Here is a 22,000-nt window from a genome sequence, read left to right as displayed (position 1 = left end):
TTCGGAACACAAGACGAGTGTGCGTCACTATGGCAGCACCGGGCCTCGGTGTATTTCCACCAATTTGGATCAAATGCAGTCCTCACACGCTTTGAAGGATACTTACTGCCTCTATCCCACCTGGGATGCCAACAGCACATGTCCATCACAAACCGGCCATTATAGAAGCTTACTACTGCTAACCTACCAATCCAAACCATGAGCACTTTTCAGAGCACTATTACTGCCAGAGAAAGCATACTATGTAGCAAGCTGACTCAAGTGCTTACGGGCATTTACCTAATGGCTGACTCTTGAATAGTGGCTCACGGGGGTTGATAGTGAAGGAAAATATTTAATCCCTGCTGAATATAGCAACAAGACAGCTCAGCTGATAATGAATGCATGCATATGAGTGATTGTTTTTGTGTAATGGGTAGACATGTGCATACACATGGTGCATTTAGATTAAGTACTAAAACAAAGTGAAAGACAAATGTGTATTTCAAATGGAATGAACGCTCGACAGGCCAGCAGCTCTAGCACTGAGATTGTCACTGCTGATGTTATGTCTCCAAGGCAATTGAACTGTCAAAACTATACTAAATAAATGTCTGTTGTCAGACCAACACAGTAAAAGCAAAATCCAATGGCACATCATTTCTAAGGCTACTATTTAAGAGCTACAAAGTGTTCCACTAAAAGCAAGTCAAAGAGAACACCCTTGCATACATGTCACCATCCTTCATTTTGCCAGTAACTAAGAGTGAAAAAAAAATATCACCAAGTTTCTTCTCCATCTAATAATAAGTGTGACTGCAAAGGTGAGCTTCGTTCTTGGTATTCTAGTAGATACTGGCACATGTAGCGTCCCTGTGAAGACATCAAGCCCTCTTAACTGGACAGGGCTCTAGAAGGGATACAAGGCCTCCAGAATGCAGCAAGGAGCCTCTCCATCATGCAGCGCTGTCGGGTGTCAGCAGCAAAGGGAACATAAAAAAAGCAGCTGTGCACATACATCAGCTGTGTCGCCTCCAGTTTTACACTGCTGAAAAAAGAGACATAAAAAAAAATAAAACAAAAATTACAAAATGCACACACGCACCAACCGACACTCGTTTGCACACACACGCACACACACACACACACACACACACACACACACACACACACACACACACACACACACACACGACCATGACTTCCTGTGTGGGTCACCTATGAAGTACCATTGTGGGTCAGTTCACTTCACTTCTCCCCAAATGGAAAAGATAAACACATAAAAACATGCTCTGCACTATGACTCATTTTCCCAGCATTAGTGGCCAGGAACAGCCGACAAGGGTACACTGGAAGACTAGGGATGCGTAGCCATCCCAGCCAGGGTTATGCAGCCAGGGTTAAGCAGAACAACCTAACAGAAGTCTTACACGGTAACATATCCACAGGCCAGAACAATGGCCTGACACAGTTATGTAACTAATGCCTAAAATAATACCCCAACACTTATGCAACTACGGCCCAAATATGACCCAATACAATAACCTAGCGAGAACCCAACACAATAACTCTAAAGTACCCCAGACAATATAACCCGGGTCTAGCACAACAGCACAACGCAATTTAAACAGGGTCAAGTGAAATAGCCTTGAGTAGCAATATGGCCACGGAGAATAGGATTCTAGTGAAGGGGCAAAAACAGTTCCATAACTGCAGCCCCACGCAGAACTGTGGCCAGGCTTCACCATGGCCGCTAGTGCCAAATGCAGTTATCAAAGACTGCAGCGATGCAGCCCTTTAAAGCCAATCACACAGCCAGCCCCGTGCAGGAGGACAAACGAGCTCCGGCGCGCTGCACGGAGATGGGGCCAGGCACTACCTCCAACAGGCCCTGCTGTTGGGCTTGGCTAGCAAACAAATGTTCTCTCCATAGCAACACTGGCTGCATCTCTTTTCATGAAATTCTGCTGGAGGACTGGGAGCAGTGCCATGTGACTCATGTCAAACAGTTCAACAGTGATCTCACTTTTTATTAGGGAGGAAAGGGGGAGGGGGTGTAGGATGACCATTAATAAAATATGACATTAATTTCTCAAAAAATGAGGCCATGAATTTTGTGCTTGTAATGTACGTGGTTGGCGACTGAAAGCAGTTTGAGTCTAACATAAAGAAGAGGAATAATGTTGAGCGCCCTCTCAGGAGTGTCACTTGTGTCGATACATAAATAATGCAAATTAAAAATGAATAAAAAAACTCTATCCATCTAACGCAACTTAACATAACTCTCAGCACAGATTTTTTTCTGACTGCTTCCCTGACTTGCCACAAGACCCATTTTTCTCTCATTTTACTTTTAAAATTAATTTCAGCCTTATGTGTGCTAACATGCTGCATTTCACTAACATAATCACAAGGCTGTTTATACGGTTGCTGGCAGAGATTATTAGAACTATGCCTATTTAATTATTCATGCAGGAACCTAAGGATTTGTTTCTAGCACACAGAGCCCTTATACTTACAATACAAACAGATTCTTTGATTGTCAAATATGTACTTCAAGCAATTAAATGTAAAAATGGGATTAGAATTTTTGAAGTGCTTAATTAAGACAGATGGATCATCAGTGTCATACAGTTTTGCACAACAATTCTAATAAATGTGCATCAATGCACACTATATGCAAGTGTCTGCATGTCATCTAAGTGCATGAATAAACAAACCAAATTAATCATTCCTACAGTAGTCTGTATAGAACAGACTCACTGTGCTGGTAAAAGTGTGAACGTGTATGAGTACAGTATGTGTGTGTGCATGTGTGCGTGTGTCAGACCTGAGGTTGGTGTGAATGTACACTTTTAGAAGGATGCAGTTAATGAACTCTTGAAATTAGACAGCTGCAGTATGGCTTGTTTTAGGAAGGGAATCACTTCCATCACGCTTCCACCTACTGGAGCATCTGCTGGGAAATGGGGAAGTGCTCTGCCATGATGGTAGCTAATGTTTGCTCAGTCAGGGCTCTACAGTGCACCCATTTCACTCGCACATGCGAGTAAAAATGATGACGTGCGAGTGCAAAAAAATATTTAGGCGCACTGGTGCGAATGACTTCTAACCATGTCAATGTTTGTCTACAAAATACACCGCAACATCGAGAAACAGTACTGGTGCAAACCATAGAATCACGTCGCGAATGCAGCATAAAACTACACCTCCCATCAATGTTAGCAGTTTCGCGTTGGGACTCGATAGTAGTAGTCGCTTCTATGAAATCCATGAGCGCGCAGAAAAAGCGGAAAGATAGACTAGCCAGCCAAGATGAAAAGAAATTAGTTCTTCTATCCACCGAATTCATCGGATATAGGAGGAACAGGATGAGATTCTGAGAATGCAGTGAGAGAAGGAAAGGTAACCTAACATGCCTTTTAGCCCAGTTGATGTATTGGCTGCGAACAGGCACAAAAGTAGCTTCCCGTAATACTCCCATTTTATTCAAAGGTAGAACGCTACTGACAACTCCAGGCTTCCACGCATGCTTGTTTGTTTACACCGAATACAAGCTTAAGTGCAAAACGAAAGTAGGCCTAACGTTTGGCTACTGCCCCCATCAATGCAGATATTTCAAATAAAAAATAAAAGTATAAAAAAATATATATATCCTTGATTAGACTATGTTGGGTTTTGTGGAAGAGAAAATGGACTGTTTTAGTAGTAGTATTAGGCAGTATGCAGTCAGATAGGTCACCATGGCCATATTTGGATTAGCTACAGGTGGATTCACAAATAAATAAATTAGCCTACATTTGGCAGGATACTTGATATACAGGCTAAATGCAAATATGGCAATGTATTATATTATTTTACATTAACAAAATGTAGGAAAATAGAACAGACTGAAAATAAAGTAGGCACTGATCTTTAAAATCCTGTTTCCTGTAGTCTAAATGTTGTCAGTCATTCTTAATATTCGCAATTGGTGCACTGGCATGTTTAACTGTTAGCTGCAGTGTAATGTTAGATTATGTGTAAGTTAAGTACAGAACTGACTGTGCTCCCAAATTTTTGTCTGTGCTCCTAAATTTTTTAACTTGGGCGCACAAGTGCTCCTGGAAAAAAATGTTAGTGTAGAGCCCTGTCAGTAGGGAGAGAGTAGTGTATCGCCCTACACTGACAGGGTCCATCCACATGAAGTTCTGGGAATAATATGCTCACCATCATGACATCACAACATCTATTGCACTCATATCATAACCCCCTCCACCCCCCCAAACAACATGAGTACTGCCACAGGCAGATGTGAAATATGTGTGCTAACTGAAATATGTTGTTTTATGTGAATTATGTGTTTCACATGTGAGCCTTGGTGTTTGGGATGTACATTAGTGGATTATTCATTTCACATGTCAAAGATGCACAAATATGTCTGTGAGGATGAATGCGTATGTCTATAGATCAGAAGCAGTAACGACATAACATTTGATGACAGATGAAATGCATAACCAGTAAAAGAGTGAATGGCCTTCCATTACATGTAAAGTAAGCATGCCGAGATCGTTTTCATTTTTCAAAACACTATGGCCTGGAATCTTTGTAAAATCCCTCCCCCTCATAATATCCCCCTAGGTACTTGTAACATGATTATTTGGGAACACTTAATTTGAAGGGGTGTGCATAAAATGAACATGACACTGTCATAACCATGACATGACAACTGCCAAGAACATTAAAGAGCCTTTATGAATGTTTGTCATAATGTTCCATTTGTTTTTTTATATCATTTTTAAGTTGACACTGTTTGGGATGTCTCTCTTTTTTTCTTTTCATGAATCAAGATGACAAAACTTTCAGGCAGCTTTGTCATCACAATGTGATATTAACCAAGATGACATAACCTGTTGATGACTCATGACAACTTGACATTGCTGAAAAGACATCATTACCTGCCACAAATATGCCTAAATACTATTAGCTTGACAAGGGTCATATAATCATGGTTATGACAGTGTTGTGCCAGTCGTATGCATATCCCTTCAAATAGTGACAGATTATTTTTATAAAAAGGTATGTTTTATTAAAATTATTATTGTTATTACAGTGCATGAAAATGCACTGTACTGTTCTTCCTAGGCTTCTTCTTATTACAGTGCATGAAAATGCACTGTACTGTTATTCCAAGGCTTTTTACAGTGCATGAAAATGCACTGTACTGTTCTTCCTAGGCTTCTTATTCTTATGCTTATTGGGGGCCAAGCAGCGAAGCTGCAGGGCAACCCTTAGTGATTCTATCTTTTCTTCCCTATTATTATTACGCTTCCGCCATTGAAGTCTATGGCAGCCTATAGAACCGACTGGTGAAAAGTTGTGAAATTTGGTACACTGATTGGGGACAGGCCAATAATTAATTGCACCAAGTTTCATGCCGGCACCTCCAGCGCTCTAGCGCCACCAACAGGCCAAAGTTGGACATGCGTTCACGCACGTAACTTTTGACTCGTATGCCCAATTGTCAAAAATGAGGTATCTTTGGAATCCTTGGACCAAGCAGAGTTCAACGCACCCTATGACGTCAGTTTCCGCCATGATGGATTTTCCGCCATTTTGGATTTTGTCAAAAACCTTTAAAAAGTTTCACGCCTCACATAGTTTGTCCGATTTTCACGAAACTTAGCACATAACACCTTCAGACCAAGCCGCACAAAAGTTATAGATTTTCATCTTCGGAACTATAACTGTTCACCCGTAATATCCAATCGAAATTTGCGGCGAAGCCGCCAAACAGGAAGTCAGCTCATATCTCAGCAACGTTTTCATGTATCAAAACCAAACTTAGTACATGGCCCTCAGGACCAACCAGGAGGATGCTCAAGAAATTTGGTGACCTTTGACCTCTAGGGGGCTCTGTAATTGGCAAAAATGTATTTTGGCCTGTAGTTGCTGCATTATTCTGCAATGCAGGTCAATGCCAGCCCATAGAACCGTCTGGTTCATCCTGATGATGCACAAATAATTTGGTGACCTTTGACATCTATGGGGGCATTGAAATCACAGCAATCAATCGATCTTTTATTTTTGATGTCAAACTGATGACAGCGAGTTCCATCCAGTTAATTCTAAAGCGTGCGTGCAAGAGTGGGGCAGGGTGGGACGGGCAGGGGTGGTTGCGGCGGTGGGCTGACTGGGGGAGGGGGCGGCGACACTCAGCCCTGGTTCAGCCCCACAAAATCAGTTATGTTTTGATGTGAAACTTGACCTTGTAACTCAGCCAATCTTGGGTTGTTTGACATGGAACTTGCTGTGACTGCTTAATGCTATATGCCTGATGCCACTGCATTGAGTTGCATGGCAAATCTGGCCTGCTGAACTGCCTGCTTGGCCCCCACATTGCTGCTTGCAGCTATATTTCTTATTCTTCTTCTAACGCACTTAATGCAGCTTCAACCGTTTAACGTAGAAACTTCATTCAAACTATGTTACGTAGGTCTTACTTAGGACATGGGTGCTATGTATTTTTCAGCTTTTGTAACTTTTAGACTTTTTAAACTATTAATTAAAACTAATCAAAATTTCCCATTGACTTAACATTATGATGATGACATCACAATAGAGCCGTTAAGCAATTAGAATCCTATGGCAGGTGTTAGGGCCACCTGGACCAACTGCCAGTCTCAGGCTTTAAGCATACAAACTGGCCCTATTAAGACTACACATCCTGTTCAACTGCTTCCTCTGCCAAAAACTGTTTCAAAATAAAAGTCCTCACTATAATATTTTACTGTTAAACAATTTAACCCTTTAAACTACTGAACTTTTTAACTGTTCAGCCATTGTAACTGTTACTTGCCATCAACTATGACTCCTATCCACTGTAGCTAGTTAGCTAAGTTAGCTAAGTAACATGGTTAGCATAGTTAGCATGCTAGCATGCTAGTTAGCATTTTTAACAAAACTGCTTAAAATGATTAGCTAAGTTAGCTAAGTCACATGGTTAACATAGTTAGCATGCTAGTTAACATGTTAACATGCTTTTTAGCAAAACTGCTTAAAATGATTAGCTAAAACATGGTTAGCTAATGTTAACACATGGTTAATTAGCCATGTTGCATTATCTGTAAATTATTTACCTATATAAACTATCCACCTATACTGTTGGACTATAAACACATTTTGATCAACAATGATACTGGATAGTGAACGATAGTGAACAGGCATTATAACACAAAAATAATACACTTTGGGTGTTGCTGGGTGGAAGCACTACAGTGTAATATGTTCAGATTGTACTTGGAAATATGCAATTGTTTCATAAAGTGCATGTCCAAAGACCTCTACTCTTTAAAATATGCAATACATGGATTCCGAAACTGCCTGTAGAGTAGATATGCTTCAAATCGCCCCTCACCTATTCATTTCCTTCGCTTGCCCTCTGTGAAAGTAAACCCATGTCAGGCACTTCTAAAAGGGCTTAAGAGACCCAAACTTGAGGGAGGAAGGACATTATAAAAAAGGGCGCTCTGCTCAAAAACCATTTATTCCATCCATCCATTAAAATGTCTGATAAATGTCCATTTGACCCTGGAGACAAGAGGTCTAGAAAAGCATGTCAGGAGGAAGTTGCTGAATCACTAGTCACCCTTTATCTGTTATCTCTCTCTCTCTCTTTCTCTCTCTCTGTGTCTGTGTGAGTTGGTAGAAATTAGGCGGCGTCAGGCATAGTTCACAGAGGAGCCGAGTGACAAATGAGGAGTGCCAATAGCACAGATAGAGGTTCCGTCAGAGCCACTCATCACAGTAGGCGAGGTCAATGTAAAGTGAGAAGGGGAGATTAAAAGATGCAATTAACTGCCAATGACAAACAAGCCATGGGATAAGAGGGAGATGATGAAAAAACACTTCTGAAATCACCCCATCCATTTCTCCAAACACAGAGATTAACGATTCCGACAGACAGAGGATTCAAATGGGGGACGTCACAGCGTAGCAGATGAATTTAGGGCAGATTTTTCACCCATATGGGCCAGGGGGGAATCACGCTGCTACTTGGAGCGGAAAGGTAGAAAAAAAAAAAACTGGACTGGCGGTAACGGAGCTAATTACCATCATCACAAAAGAGATGATGTTTACTTTTCACAATCAAATGTATTCCATCAAACAAAGACAACAGCCGCGCACGGCGCCAGCTGCAAAATGCAGTGCCGCAGTCGAGTGAGAAGCATCGTCAGGCAAGACTTACAGGGCATCAACCCTGAACCTGCTCCAGCCATAGGATTCCATATCAACAACGCAAAACAGAGTGGAGGTTCCTCCACCAAATGTATTACTTCCAGTGTCATCCCACTGATCCCCTGTGTTGCCACTGACGTGTAGGGAATAGGCATGCATGTTCAGTTTAAAAGAGGCAGACCTGTTAAATTTGTTGCACTACTTTCTTTGGTTACGGAGAATGATAGTTTGCTTGGTTACTGTTGATTCCACAGTTGAGAAGCCTGTTTACACTTTATTTACCAGATCTACTTTGTAGGTGCTCCACTAAACAAAATCCCCCTATTGATCAATGGTGGGTGAGGCAATGATTCCAATGTGAGATTAGAAATCTACACATTACTACCCCAGTGTGCAAGTGTTCAGCAAAAAATATAGTTTTGTTAAGAGAGGGGAGCAATATCTGAAAAAGTGGCAATGAAATTAATTTGAACAAAAGTGAAATTGAATATTTCAAATCATTCATCTGAGATCAATCCTTGCCTCAATCAGAGCATAGTTGGTTATTGGCCACTATGAAGTGACAGCAATTTTTGGAGTAAGCAGAAAAGCAGAGGGATTGAATATGGCTTGTAGGGGGGAAAGATTTTGCACAAAAAAGTGTGGAAAAAACAATTCACAAAGGTGGCAAAACACATCCTATGTGAGTGGACAACTGATTGAGCGGTTTGTGGCATTAACCTCAGTTAACCTGGCCACTCTCATCTCATATTGGGCTATTGTCTCAGTGCTCCACTTCCACTGAGATTAATGTTGATCTGAGCAGCTCTTCATGTGGCACACAGAAACACACCAGATGAATAAAAATCATGGCAGGATTTTACTGCATTGCAGAGATTACTGGACCACAATAGATAAAAGATATGGGCCCAAGAGAGTAGTCAGTTACACACAGTTAGGGAAAGATAAAAAAAACTTTCTACTCTACAGTATGTCATTGACAGGTTGAGCCCACGTCTGGAAAGTTCATTCTAAATTATTAATACGGAGTACGTACCGACAGCAGGCCTTTCTAGTACATATAACTAAAAGTCTAAATCACTTCAACTTGTACAAAATGTTCCATGTCCTTCCAGTCCCTGAACAGTTTGGATATCAGAGTGTTTCAGTCATTTGATTTTTGCCAAAAAAACATAACTTCTCTGGAGTTCAACTACAGAGTTGTGTACAACTTAAATAATGGCTGCAATAATTGTATGTGTGCATGAAAATAAAGAAGTATTTACTGTATGTGGAATATGTCTAAATGTGAGTTTGGAGCATTACAGACTAAGCGTCTCTCTCCTCTTCTCTTCTCTTTGCCCACAGAAACTATGGTGAGCAAGGAGGCTGGGAAGTGCATGCTCACCAACTCAGAGTCGGACTCTGAGACAGCCCCTTCTCTGGCCCTAGAGGTGAAGTCAACTCAGGACGCCAGCCGTCAGGTTCAGGTGCGCAAGCGCAACAAGGCCTTGCAGGTGCGCTTCAAGGACATCTGCGAGGCACAGAATGAGCAGGCAGCAGCTGCTGCAGCCGCGGCAGCAAAGGGAGGTAAGCCAGGGTCCTACAAGGTGCCCTACCGGAAATACATGACGGTCCCTGCCAGGCGCTCCATCCCCAATGTCACCAAAAGCACGGGTGTCCAGACCTCCCCAGACTTGCGCAAGCGATACCAGACTTTCCCGTTTGAGAGGAAGAAGGGCCACACCATCAAGCATGCAGCAGCCGTGGAGCCTTTACGGGGTCAGGACAATGGCTTTGTGATTGATGTGAAGCGGGCTAAGGGTGCCGAGTACCCCGCAGAGGCCGGGGCAGGGTCATCGCGCAGCAGCAGTTGCGGGCGGACGGAGAAGACGCGCGCCCAGCTGCACACCTGCGTGGCCACGGTGGAGCACCACCCGCGGCGGGACGACTGCGCCGACGGGCCACTCTCCTCCGACTCCATCCTGCTCAGCTGCTCGGCAGACGAGGGCGACACGGCGGCCAGCATCAGCACGGACGAGGCCGCGGACTACCAGCTCTGTGGCGCCAAGAGTAAAAGCCACCGGAGCCTCCACCAGCACGAGCACGACATCACAGCCTCTAAGAGGCTCAACTCAGAGGAGCCGGGCTCCAGTAGGGGCCAGTCGGACACGGGGTCGAAGGTCACAGGCCCCATCGCCTGGAACTCCCTAACGCAGGTGGAGTGCCTGGAGAGCCCGTCGGCGCACAGCAAGCGGAAGAAAGGCTTGCAGCTGAACGGGCTGCAGTCGCAGACGCTGCCCCGCACCAGCTGCACCACGCAGGCGCAGTGCCACGCGGGCACCCTGTCTGCGCGGCCGCTGCGTGCCATGGAGGAGGTGGTCAGGGACACCGCCGCGGCCTCCGCTGCGTCCGAGAGGAGGGCAGCCGGAGCAGCGGCCGCAGGCGGGGAGGCATGCAAACAGATTGTGCCCGTCAATCCGGACGGGGACCTAAAAGCACAGCTTCAGACCATGGAGACCATGATCAGCTCCAGTCAGGAAACCATCAAAGTGCTGCTGGGCGTCATTCAGGAGCTGGAGAAGGGCGAGGCCCACAGAGAGGGGTAAGACCATCTCCATCTCACTAACTGGCTTGCTGTTACTCAACTGTTTGTTGGAAATTTAAAAAGGATCTATGCGTTATCTCTTATCGGTACCTAAGGTTTGATGTATTGAGGATTAATTGTAAAAGGCAATTATCATTTAAAGATATGAAGAAGGATGTGACCTTTCATCTTTCCCACTGTGCAAAAAAATATCAAATTGAAGGTTAAATGAGCAAATATTAAACACACTGCCCTCTGCAATAACAAGAATGCACCAGATAACTGAGGATGAGAACATTTTCTAAAATATATAAGGCTTACAAAGTGCATGATAAAAAACAACAACCCACAATCCACCAGTGCACAAACAACAACTGATCCTAATGCATAAGCTACAATTCACAGCATGAGAGACTGATATGTTTTAACACTACAGTTTTGCCCTTCTCATCACATTTCTGGTCCAATTGACATTCCTCCCGAGGAGTGGAGCGTGAATCCTTCCGCGATGATCTCTGACTGGCTGATTAGAAGCAGCCAGTGTGCATGCCAAAAACATCATCTCCCTCATTTTGGCCCTAATGCTCCAGTGACCCACGGAATGAAGTAGTGCCACACAGGCCTCATCCTTCACTCTCCCACCAAGGTTACCTTTCCCAGAGGTGCCAGCTTTTTTCTTTGAAATGTCTGCAAAAGTGTGCTTCCAATTCCCAGCACCTTAAATACAAGTTATTTCTTTTAAAAGATCAAAATGGATACTACTGTACTGTATGTTGGGCAATTTAAGTTCATTGCTCACTGTGTGTGCTATTGTGATCCTCAGCATGTGGTGTGAGAGAGCTGTACTACAGAAGGGCGCTGGGTCTCGGTCTAAATGAATTGGGTTCAAAGATCAGAGATAGACACAACTGGCGGAAAGTCTCCAAAGAAAAGACAAACTACTCTTTTAATAGCTTGTTTTGACTGTATAGATCATTGTAAGCCAATATAGTTGATCTTCACAAAACCATTACACTGGCAAAAGACAGAAGTGGCTCCACTGCAGTCAATATCAGCAGAAACTAAAACGTATTTAGCTAACAAGGAGAAAAGAGGAGATGCTGGTGTTTTCCGTAGGAGAATGAGTGTGTTTGAAATTGGAATGTGTGTACTCATCAGATACTCCTCTAAGGGCTCTGAGCTGCCCTGCAGGTCAGAACAAGATGCATTCACCCGGCCATTCAATAAGATCACAAAAAGGGAGGGGGAAAAAAACATGCTTCACCAGAAACCACAAATGAACATAAAAATAACCATTGCAGGCTGTCAGAAAGGGGTTTCATGAGGGCTCTCCGAGCCTGGAGCGTAGAACCACATGCTTGACTCTCTGCCTTCCCCCATAAGCCCTGGCCAATTAGATGGCAGGAGGCAGATAAGAGTGGAGGTGGAAGAAAGCGTTTTGTTATCTAGTCAGAGGGCCAAGCCTGCCGGCTATAGCCGGGGCTCTGACATTGAGCAAAGGGGAAAGAAAGGGCGAGTGCCATTGATGTGTCAAAACTCCCCATGTCTTTTCAAATTGCGAGGTGCCACCCTGACAAAACACGTCACTGCTTCGCCAGATATTGTTGTCTGACTTCAAAACCAGGCATCTTCTTTAGAGTCTGTGAGCCAGGGGAATTTGAATGTGACAAGGCTTGTTTCCCCTTCTGTTGCTCTACTCAGAATGTGCATACTTTAAGAGGTAATTAAGCTCTCCTCTCAATCTTCACCACATAAAAAAACGAACCAAGTCCATTTTCATGTTTAATATCTTAATCTCCTTATCATGGGAATCATAAAAAGTTCCTTAAGGGAAATGTAAAAAGTTGAGGAAAATTTGAGATGAGGAGAGGGCAGAGAAGGGAGCACTTGGAGGTCATGCTAATGAATCTGGGGTTTATGCTATGGCATAAGGCAATGAGCACAGCCTAATTCCAAACTTGACCCTCTTGTTAAATTTGCATGAGCAGCACGCGCACAGACACACACACACGCACGCACGCACGCACACACACACACACACACACACACACACACACACACACACACACACACACACACACACACACACACACACACACACACACACACACACACACACACACACACACACACACACACACACACACACACACACACACAAGACAGGGAAAGAGGGAAAGACAGAGTGAAGGAGACATATGCACATGATGATGATGTCAGTTAACAATCAAATGTTGAGTGAGTTTTCAGTTGTTTATATTTTAGTACAAAGGTATTTTTGGAAAGAAAAGCTACCCCCTACACACACACACACACACACAAAGGATGTCACTTCAGCAATATGTGAGTCGCGCCAACCAAAGCCACTGGCGATCATCCAAGACTGTAATTAAAACAGAAACAAATTGCCTTGCAAAGCTACAAAAGTTCCTTGATGTACCTGGGAGATCATTAGCTGCCCAGAAACAAACCAACACAAGAATGAAAGAGGAAGCAGATTCTAAAAGTATGCAGGCACTGAAGAACTCCGGAGTCTCTCTGCTCAAACTCTGCCCACCATAACCTTTAAAGTGCAAATTGTTTTTGTTGTTTGAATCATTAAGCTGAACACTGCCTTTGTGACCCCGGACAGGTTGAATAAATATCTCTCTCATTAGTTGATAAAAATATGGCAGTATGTTTTTTTTCCACATTTTTGCCATTTGATGTATTTTAAGTTTAGACACTAAAGGTATGTGTGAAACACAATAAGTTTTTAGTTGTTGTTTTTTAGCATATTTGTTTTGCAAACACTGCAAAAATGTATTTGGGCACTGCAGTGAGCGATGTCCCCATCAGAAATGCCATTTCCTCAACAGATGAACATTGCCCACAGGGCTTTAGGTCCAATGCATTCGACATGATGCCTGGTACGCTACTGATTTCATGACATGCTGACCGCATCCTGGGAAATGTCCAATCACACACAGCCGAGACCAAGGCAGTCACATAAGTCCAAGCAAAGCACACAGACATACAACGAGACATAAACAACACATATCCTACATGAAGCATATTGAATCTGAAAAAAGGTCCATTTCATGTACAAGTTAAATTTACCTACGAATATTTAAACAGCCATAGATTGTTAACTTGTAATCAGGAGTCTGAAGGTGTTGATGCAGTTATTTTCTTCAGTAGATGAATCATTTGTTTCCTGTGATGACCAGGCCCATTTATAGGCAGCGTGGCTGACCGCTGGCCTCACGCAGCAGTGTCCTGCCTAGCGGAGGCTGGCTGGTGTTGTTGAGTAGCCCCCCCCCCCGATGCTGGCTTCTCATGCCTGCCCATTACTAACACATTATCTCCGGTGCTGGAGCCAGGGTAGGGAGGGGAGCGGGAGAGTATGGGGGAGGGGTGGACGCCACAAATTGCCTTTGGTAGAGCGAGAGAGACCGAGAGAGAGCGAGAGAGAGTGAGCAGTCGTGCTCTGGCAGCCGTGCCAAGAGCTGCCCCTGACATCCTGGGCTCCTGAGGGAGAGAACCCCACCATGAGCGCAGCGATGCCCACGGCACGCCCTGGCACCTGCACACACACACACACACACACACGTGCTGCTGGGAATAACTCACCGGCCCCATTACGATATGCTCTGGCCACAAATAAACTCCACACCTAAGCATTACTATGGCACGGCCATTAATTACAGCAACTGTAACTGTCCTGCTCCGTAATCACTCCTCATCTACCTGTTCTAGAACTGGACATGCACGCACACGCACACACACACACACGCACACGCACACACACACACACACACAGGCCATGGTGCCCTTCAGAAGAGCACACCTTGGTGCCCTAAGTAGGCTGTGCTCAGATTCCGTCAGTCTGAGCTGGCTAATGGCGGAGTTGGCCTCGCTCTCCACAGACGCCGGTGAAATAGAAATCCCTGCCATTATTTCACCTCATCTAACAGATGTGTGGGAGAGGGACAGCCGGAGTGGACAGGGAGCGAGAGAGCGACAGCGCACGGCCCACAACAGATAAGGGAGAGGGTCAGACAGACAGAGGCCGACAGAGAGACGTCAAGAAGAATAGAAAGAGAGGCTGGAATGAGGGGAGGGGGCGGGAGGAGGGTTAGAGAAAGCCAGCGAGACGTGCCTGGATGTCCCATCAGCACTATCGATCTGACCATCGAGCCGGATCAGTGCTCAGAATGCAGGATGGGCTGAGGGTCACCACACTCTACTCCTTTCTTCCCTCTGTGGCTCGCTCCCTCAATCTCTCTCTCCTTCTCTCTTCCCCTCTTCCTCCAAGTCAACAGAGGCGAGCAGGGACACACAGTAATTACTTGTGGCAAAGCGTGGCCGAAGACCGCCTTTCATTTTTACAGCCATCTGACCACTGTCCCAGAGCAGCGCTCATAAGAGCGATATCGATATGAACACACGCAGTATAGCTGCCAGAGGGGGTGAAAGGCACCAGACAGGCGCGGAGAGATTTACGCAGCACTTTTAATTTTTATTAGCATGGCAGCGACACCGGTCTGCTCCGGTTCCTCTCTCTGCTGCTGCCACTCAGGATCTCACAGTGGCAGGCACTCCGCAGGGCACTGCACAGATACACATGCCCAAATCATAATGACAAACACAAGAGTCAACAGAGATGACAGTGCCATCTCAACACTACACACACACACACACACACACACACAAAAAGAGGTCTCAATGCATTTTTCTAGGCAAAGAAATGGAATACAAAAAACTAAACCACTGACTTTTCAGCCATCATTTATCTGCATTTTATGGTGAATTTTACTCATAATAAATCACGCATGGTGAAGAATTGCAATTACAGAGCCTTTTTCCCTTACAAAAATGTGCTAACTCCTTTTGGGCAACTAAGCACTCTGTACCAGATGAATGTCATAGCACTTCTACTGTGAATGGCTATGTGATGCTAAAAGCGCTTAAACACACTAGGACGTAGACATGAAGGCAAGGGCTGACTTCAAAGTGTCCATATCCATCATGCCGAGGATCTTACAGCTGCTGACTAGCTCCGACTGTGGGAGCACTCTCTCATGTTATGTGATGCCCTGGGGGGAGCCCAAGCTGCTCTTATGTCAAACAATGGCAGCACTCCCAAACCAGGAAGTCAGAGTGACTGCTGAACAGAACGGCAAATGCGCTTACAAATGAGGCTGCGTTTCAAAGATCTAAGTAGCATCACACACACACACACACACACACACACACACACTAACAGTTGGGACACACAGTAAACACCTCGTATATTATTACAAGTGTGAAGCCTGTAATGTATGCATTTGTCTCTCATATATGATGACACTCCATATTGGGATCTGCATCAACAATGAATACTTAAGCTAATCAGACAAATGGCCAAATGATTCTGACCAGTGCCCAGAGCACCATTAAAGGAGAATCATTGCTATGAGTGGCCCCCGGGGAATGAAGGGGGTTAGAAAAGCATAAAGGACACAAAGGCCTCATTTATAGTCAAGCTATTTTGTAACCGAATCAAAAGAGATCAGGCATGAGCTTTCCAGGTGACTGGACAATGCCCCCTGAAGGGAGCGCTCTCCCTCGGCCTCAGAGTGGTACAGGCTCAACAAACAAAATACTGCTGACCTTGGGAGCAAGTGACCGAAAACATGATTCACTCAAGTCTGTTTAGGCATCGTGTCAAAACAAAATGTTGCTTATCTATAAATCCTGAGGTTTGACAGTAAAACCCAATTGTCTTCCATAAAAGAACAATAAGCATACATCTTCATCAAAGCCAATGTAATCGGAGATGCCAATCTCAGATAGGATCCCAGCCCAGCTCCCCCTGATCCCTCCCTGCAGATAGCCTCTCCCTGAGACTTCCTCACTTCGGCACCACAACTAGATTATTGCATCTCCCGTCTCCATCCCCCCATCCTCTCCTCCTTCTTTGTCCTCCTCCACCTGCTGAGCACGCTCTCTCCCTCTCTCTCTCTCTCTGTCATCTGTGTCCTCCGGCGTCAGCGGCGGTGATGGAGGGAATATAGGCGAGGTGGGCGCGGGGGCGGCGTTAGCGCCGGCCAGATAATGAGGAATGACGAAGCGGACGAGACAGGCAGCAAATGGGCAGGGAGCGGCTAAACAAGGCCTCGTAATTACTCATTCCCCCTCTTATCTCCCCGCAGGCTCTCCTATCGAACGGGACAGGACACGGCCAACTGCGACACGTGTCGGAACAGCGCATGCATTATTTACAGGTTGGTGGCTACTTTTCTTTTCGAACCCCCGCCCTCTTTGTCCGGAACACACAAACTCGTGTTGTCCTCTAGCACTAAAAGGGAGGTCAGGGATAAGACAAGTGTGGGGCGCCTGCCGGAACAAGGGACATCAGAGTGGCCTGTGAGCCATGAGGAGAGATGCATCTGCAAATCCACACAAATGCTCCAACATACTCGCTCATGCTCTGTCTCTCTCTATACACACACACACACACACACACACACACACACACACACACACACACACACACACACACACACACACACACACACACACACACACACACACACACACACACACACACACATGCCATCTTGATGGGGCAATTCAAAGCACGAAAGCGAGAATGAGCTGATCATGGATATAACAGAACTGGATGGCAGTGAGCTGAGCATGGGAGAGCTGCTGATGAGGAAACAAAATGCCTGAAGCTCTTTCGTCTCTGTTAAGTGTTGCAGCAGAAAAAAAAACTGCTTTGTCATGGTACTAAGCTGTCTGCGCAGACCTTTTCCCCCACTCACAGTCAGATGCTATTGAGGTCACAGTGAGCCTCCATGTCTCACAAACACTTCCATAAAACATGGGTTAAAACAACTTCACACAGAGCTGCAGCTGAGGTTTGCCAAGATGCTCTGTGTGTGTGTGTGTGTGTGTGTGTGTGTGTGTGTGTGTGTGTGTGTGTGTGAGAGAGAGAGAGAGAAAGAGAGAGAGTGAAACAAAGACAGAGAGAGAGAAGGGCAACTGAAGTATTTAAGAGTGTGAAGCTGGATAGCCAGTCACGCAAGGGAGAGGGAAAGGGGAGAGCATGGAGCTCTGCACCATCAGATATGCTAACTGAGCTAAACACGGCTGCCTCAGACCTCCCAGAGCAGTGCAGCCACAAACACCTCAAGCAGTGCACGAAGACACCGCTCTCTACCCCTGTCTGTGTTGTGGGACAAGCTGGTCGAGGAGCTCACACACACACACACACACACACACACACACACACACACACACACACACACACACACACACACACACACACACACCCTCAGGGCAAAGAGGGACCCATTTCCCTCTCCTGACCACATGGATGGGTCTCTGGGGTGCGTTCAGCCTGGGGCTTAGGGTATTAGGGTGTCCCAGAGGGATCTTTCCATTCCGGACGACATTAAGGAGTCGAGTAAAGAACTTCTGAGCTAACCAGTCAGACTCATAAATCCTTTACCTAAGGAAGCGTTTAAACTGTACATCATACTTGCTCACACAACACACATTCCAAAGAGCCAACATCTGCAGGGCCGGAAAGCAAAGCTGAGTGTTCAGAGGTGAACAGACATGGCTAACTTTGATGTTCCCAGCTAAGGGTGTACAATGGCAGTGAGCGCTTTTAACATATTCTTGCCCTCAGTCCTGACTTTCTAAGTACGGTGTACATTTTGAAGTCTGTGTGCCAGGGAGAGCGAGAGCGCCTGTGTGAAAGCAAAAGCATTAATCGGCTAATTACTAAGAACAGGCAGCATTTTCAGTTGCCTTATAGCCATACATGTAATTAGCACAAGCTAGCAGCATTCCCAGCACAGCATGACTGAAAGGGAGGGAGAGGGATGGCTTCTCAGAAGGGGCCTGTGCAGGTGGCTTGACATGCTCCTGACAGTTCTTTTTGTGTCTCTGCTGCTCATCACTCCATCAGAGGTGCACGTCTATTTAGAGACAGCAGCCTTCCTCCTGGCTGCTCAGCACCAGCAGGGCCAAGGGTGAGACACTAATACCCCCACCCCCACCCTCATCTGTCTGTCCGTCTGTCAGTAGCAGCACTGGTGGTGGAGGTGAGAAGCATGTTCACAGCGCTGAATTCACACCACATATTGCTGCTGCTACCACATATTGAGAGTGAGGGGAAGAAATTGATGGTCAAAACCTATATCAATATACAACCATTACCCAAACAAATAAAATCACTTGTTCAAATGGTTCAGATTGTGTGCAGTGAGCAGAGCCATCAAAGTGACAAGCTCACCCTCAGAGTGTCTCCAGCATGATAGACTCACAAAGTAAAAAAGGGATAGAGTAGAGCAAATGAAAGAGAAGAAGTCACATCCCTTCGTCTCCCGCAACCTGCGCAGCAGGATTGATGAACACACAGAGGGGACCCCGGGGATGGCAAATCTGCGTGCCGTTAGCAGAGCATATGGGCCGTGTGATGCGGCGGAGGGAGGCTGCAACGGGTGCGTGTTGCTACAGCTGACACAGCGCTGTTCTGGCCCTCACGCCAACGCACACAGCCTCGCCAACATCGCCCTGACAACAGCAGCGGCCTTTGGGTCCAAAGAGATGTTTGGGAAACGACACATGCCATGTGTCTATTTGTAAAAAAACAACAGCAGCAGACATCAAGGGAAATAAGATGGTACACTGTATTCCTAGCACAGGACATGGAATCAAATTTAGCAGCCTCATTCAGAGGGCAAGGATTAAAAAGGCAATCTAATTATACACAGATACACCAAAACCACCTCTCTCCGGTCTATCCAAACGCTGTGTGTGTGTGTGTGTGTGTGTGTGTACATTTATATAGGCATATGTGAAAAAAGCGAGTGAGAAAGGGAGACTTTGACAGTAAGATATATGAAAGGAGAGAACAGCTTACAATGAAATACATCTTTTTTCCCGGCTCGTGATCAAAGGCACAGACACAGGAAAATATGTAAATATGAAAATATGCATCTTCAGTGCATGGGTGTCCCTACAGCTCATTCATCTTCACACATGCTCTCACCCACGATCTGTCGCTGGATATCAGTATAGGCTGTGGATGCTGAGCAGGCAGCATATAGTATACAAATGTATGGATGTGTGATTTTGTCTATGGGCAAATGTGCCTGCATCCAAATGAATAAGTGCAGGTATGTATGCAGCACTACAGTGAGTGAGGAGACATTTATCTACATAAATGCGTTGCAGAGTATCGTATCTCTGCCTGTGTGTGTGTGTGTGTGTGTGTGCGTGTGAGGAGACAGGCCAGTGGTAAATCACTCATCCCTCTGTTTATTATCAAACTCGTTTACTGATCAAACCGAGTCCTGGGCTGTGTGTGCTCATAAATCATCGTAATGCACTTCAGCAAAGAGCTGGAGCTGAGCACACACAGTGCTGGTGGTGGGCTACTGTATCCTCATATCCCCGGCCTGGCCCAGGGGCACCAGCGCTCAGATCAATGGCCTCGCTCACTCGCCGACACGCCACACCGGTAAATAAGGGGACACATTTCCCGCACGGCACCAGCCTTTTCCGCTCCAGCGTTCCTCCTCCCGCCTTCCTCTTTCCTTGGCTCCAACACTAAGTCAGTGTTCCGTTCATCCATCTTACTTTCACTTTCTCAATCACCCTCCTTCCTACTTCAGTCCTTCCCTCCATTTCCAAAAGATGGCAATAATATAACAGGGCTGGGCCCAGCCAGATTGCTTAATGCGATGTCCATGAAAGGGAAATAGGGGGCAGAAATGATGATTGCACTTTCATTTCATTTTCCCAGGGTGATCCATAATCTGGGCCAGAGGAACACCAAATGGCACATAAAGAGACTGGTGGCATGACAGCGGATTTAAAAAGGGCTCTGTGTCTGAATTTTAGGAGGCCGCTTTCAACCGCACCACCTCCTTGGCCCTTTGTTCATCCAGAAAGGATGTAATCTAATTTAGTCACCGCACACAATACACGTGGACTAAGGCTGGTGACCGCACCACCAGGTACAGACAGGCAGCTGGCCCAGAGAGGGACCATTTTCACCCATCTCAGATGACCACTTTATTTCAGCTCACAGTACAGCATAATCAGTAAAGCTGAATCAATTCTTAAGTATGGGCTTGGTTTGCAGCTGGTGATATGTTAGCTGTTAACTAGACCTCACAGCAAAAATCACACACAGCTTATCTCAGCTGAAGAAAATGTCGCTAAAAAAAAAGGGCAAATTCCGACGTCAGGCTGTCAATCCCATTAGTCCAAAATACAGTATAATTTCATTAAGTTTAGTCTGTGACTTGGCCCGCTCCTCAGATAAACAAACAGGAGTCCCTTCCCATCTACTGGGCCGATCTGCAGCTCAGCAGCTCATGTCTAATGACTCATTAATTGAAGATCATTTCCAGCCGATAACATTTCTGGGAATAATTAAAGACCAGTCGCATCCAACGATAAGCATCAGGCTTGAGCTAGCGCAGCTAGCTAACGTACACAAACACAAATGTCTCCCACATAAGCTCTGGGAGTGCACAGCTACAGTTTTATCCACAGCCAGCGAGGGGAAGGAGAAATGTTTGTTTGTTTGTGTGAGTGTTTGCTTGTTTATGTCCCTCTGCAAAACTGAGTTACCATGAAGCAGAACTAAAGCCAGCGGAGCTGATTACTTCACTGCTCGTGAATGATACTCAAGCGCTGTCTGGCCAGTCACTGCTATTGCCTTATAGCCGATCCCTCGCTTTGTCCTACTGTAATGTTTTGCACACTGAACACTATAGCCTGGCTTTTGACTGTGGCAGCTGGTTGCCATAGATACTGAGATACTTGGGAGTCTGAGGCTGGTGGAATGTGTGGGGGGAGAAAGGAGGGGCAGGTTCAGAAGAATATGGTGTGTGTGTTTTCAGACACCATACCGATCAAAGCTATAAAATATGTTCTTGTCAGATCAAGTGACAAAATAATGATGGGAGAAATCAACTGTTCAGGGCTTTCATATTCACCTGATATCAAGACAACATTAATAAACAAATCACTAGACCTGCCTCAAAGCAGCACCACTCCGTATCACACAACATCAATGCCACGCAGAGTGCCAACTTAATATTGGAGCCCAACAGCCATCAAATCACACCTCTCCCTTCTGTGATCCTGAGGCACTGTGCTGATTGTGTGGGAGTGTTTATGGACTGTTTATGGCTCCCATCTTTAGTACCAACAACACACAGAGCTAGTGAAGTGTCAGGAGCA

At 45.4% G+C, this 22,000-nt stretch overlaps 2 protein-coding genes across 2 annotated transcripts in view; one reads left to right on the top strand and one right to left on the bottom strand.

Annotated features, from left to right (window-relative positions):
• dock1 (dedicator of cytokinesis 1) overlaps nucleotides 1-22,000 on the bottom strand; it is a 218,377-nt gene that overhangs the window by 96,377 nt on the left and 100,000 nt on the right.
• The window catches only part of LOC125287186 (inhibitory synaptic factor 2A), a 36,040-nt gene that overhangs the window by 5,400 nt on the left and 8,640 nt on the right, over nucleotides 1-22,000 (top strand). The window contains exons 2-3 of the mRNA XM_048232747.1: nucleotides 9,544-10,780; nucleotides 16,939-17,010. Of these exons, the coding sequence (XP_048088704.1) occupies nucleotides 9,549-10,780; nucleotides 16,939-17,010 (1,304 nt within the window). The 5' untranslated portion in view covers nucleotides 9,544-9,548. The remainder of the gene's footprint in view (nucleotides 1-9,543; nucleotides 10,781-16,938; nucleotides 17,011-22,000) is intronic.

The sequence above is a fragment of the Alosa alosa genome, chromosome 22 (assembly GCF_017589495.1).
Source record: "Alosa alosa isolate M-15738 ecotype Scorff River chromosome 22, AALO_Geno_1.1, whole genome shotgun sequence".
Classification (NCBI taxonomy): Eukaryota; Metazoa; Chordata; class Actinopteri; order Clupeiformes; family Clupeidae; genus Alosa; species Alosa alosa.
Note: the sequence above shows the minus strand (reverse complement) of the source record. Positions and strands in the feature narration are given on the sequence as shown.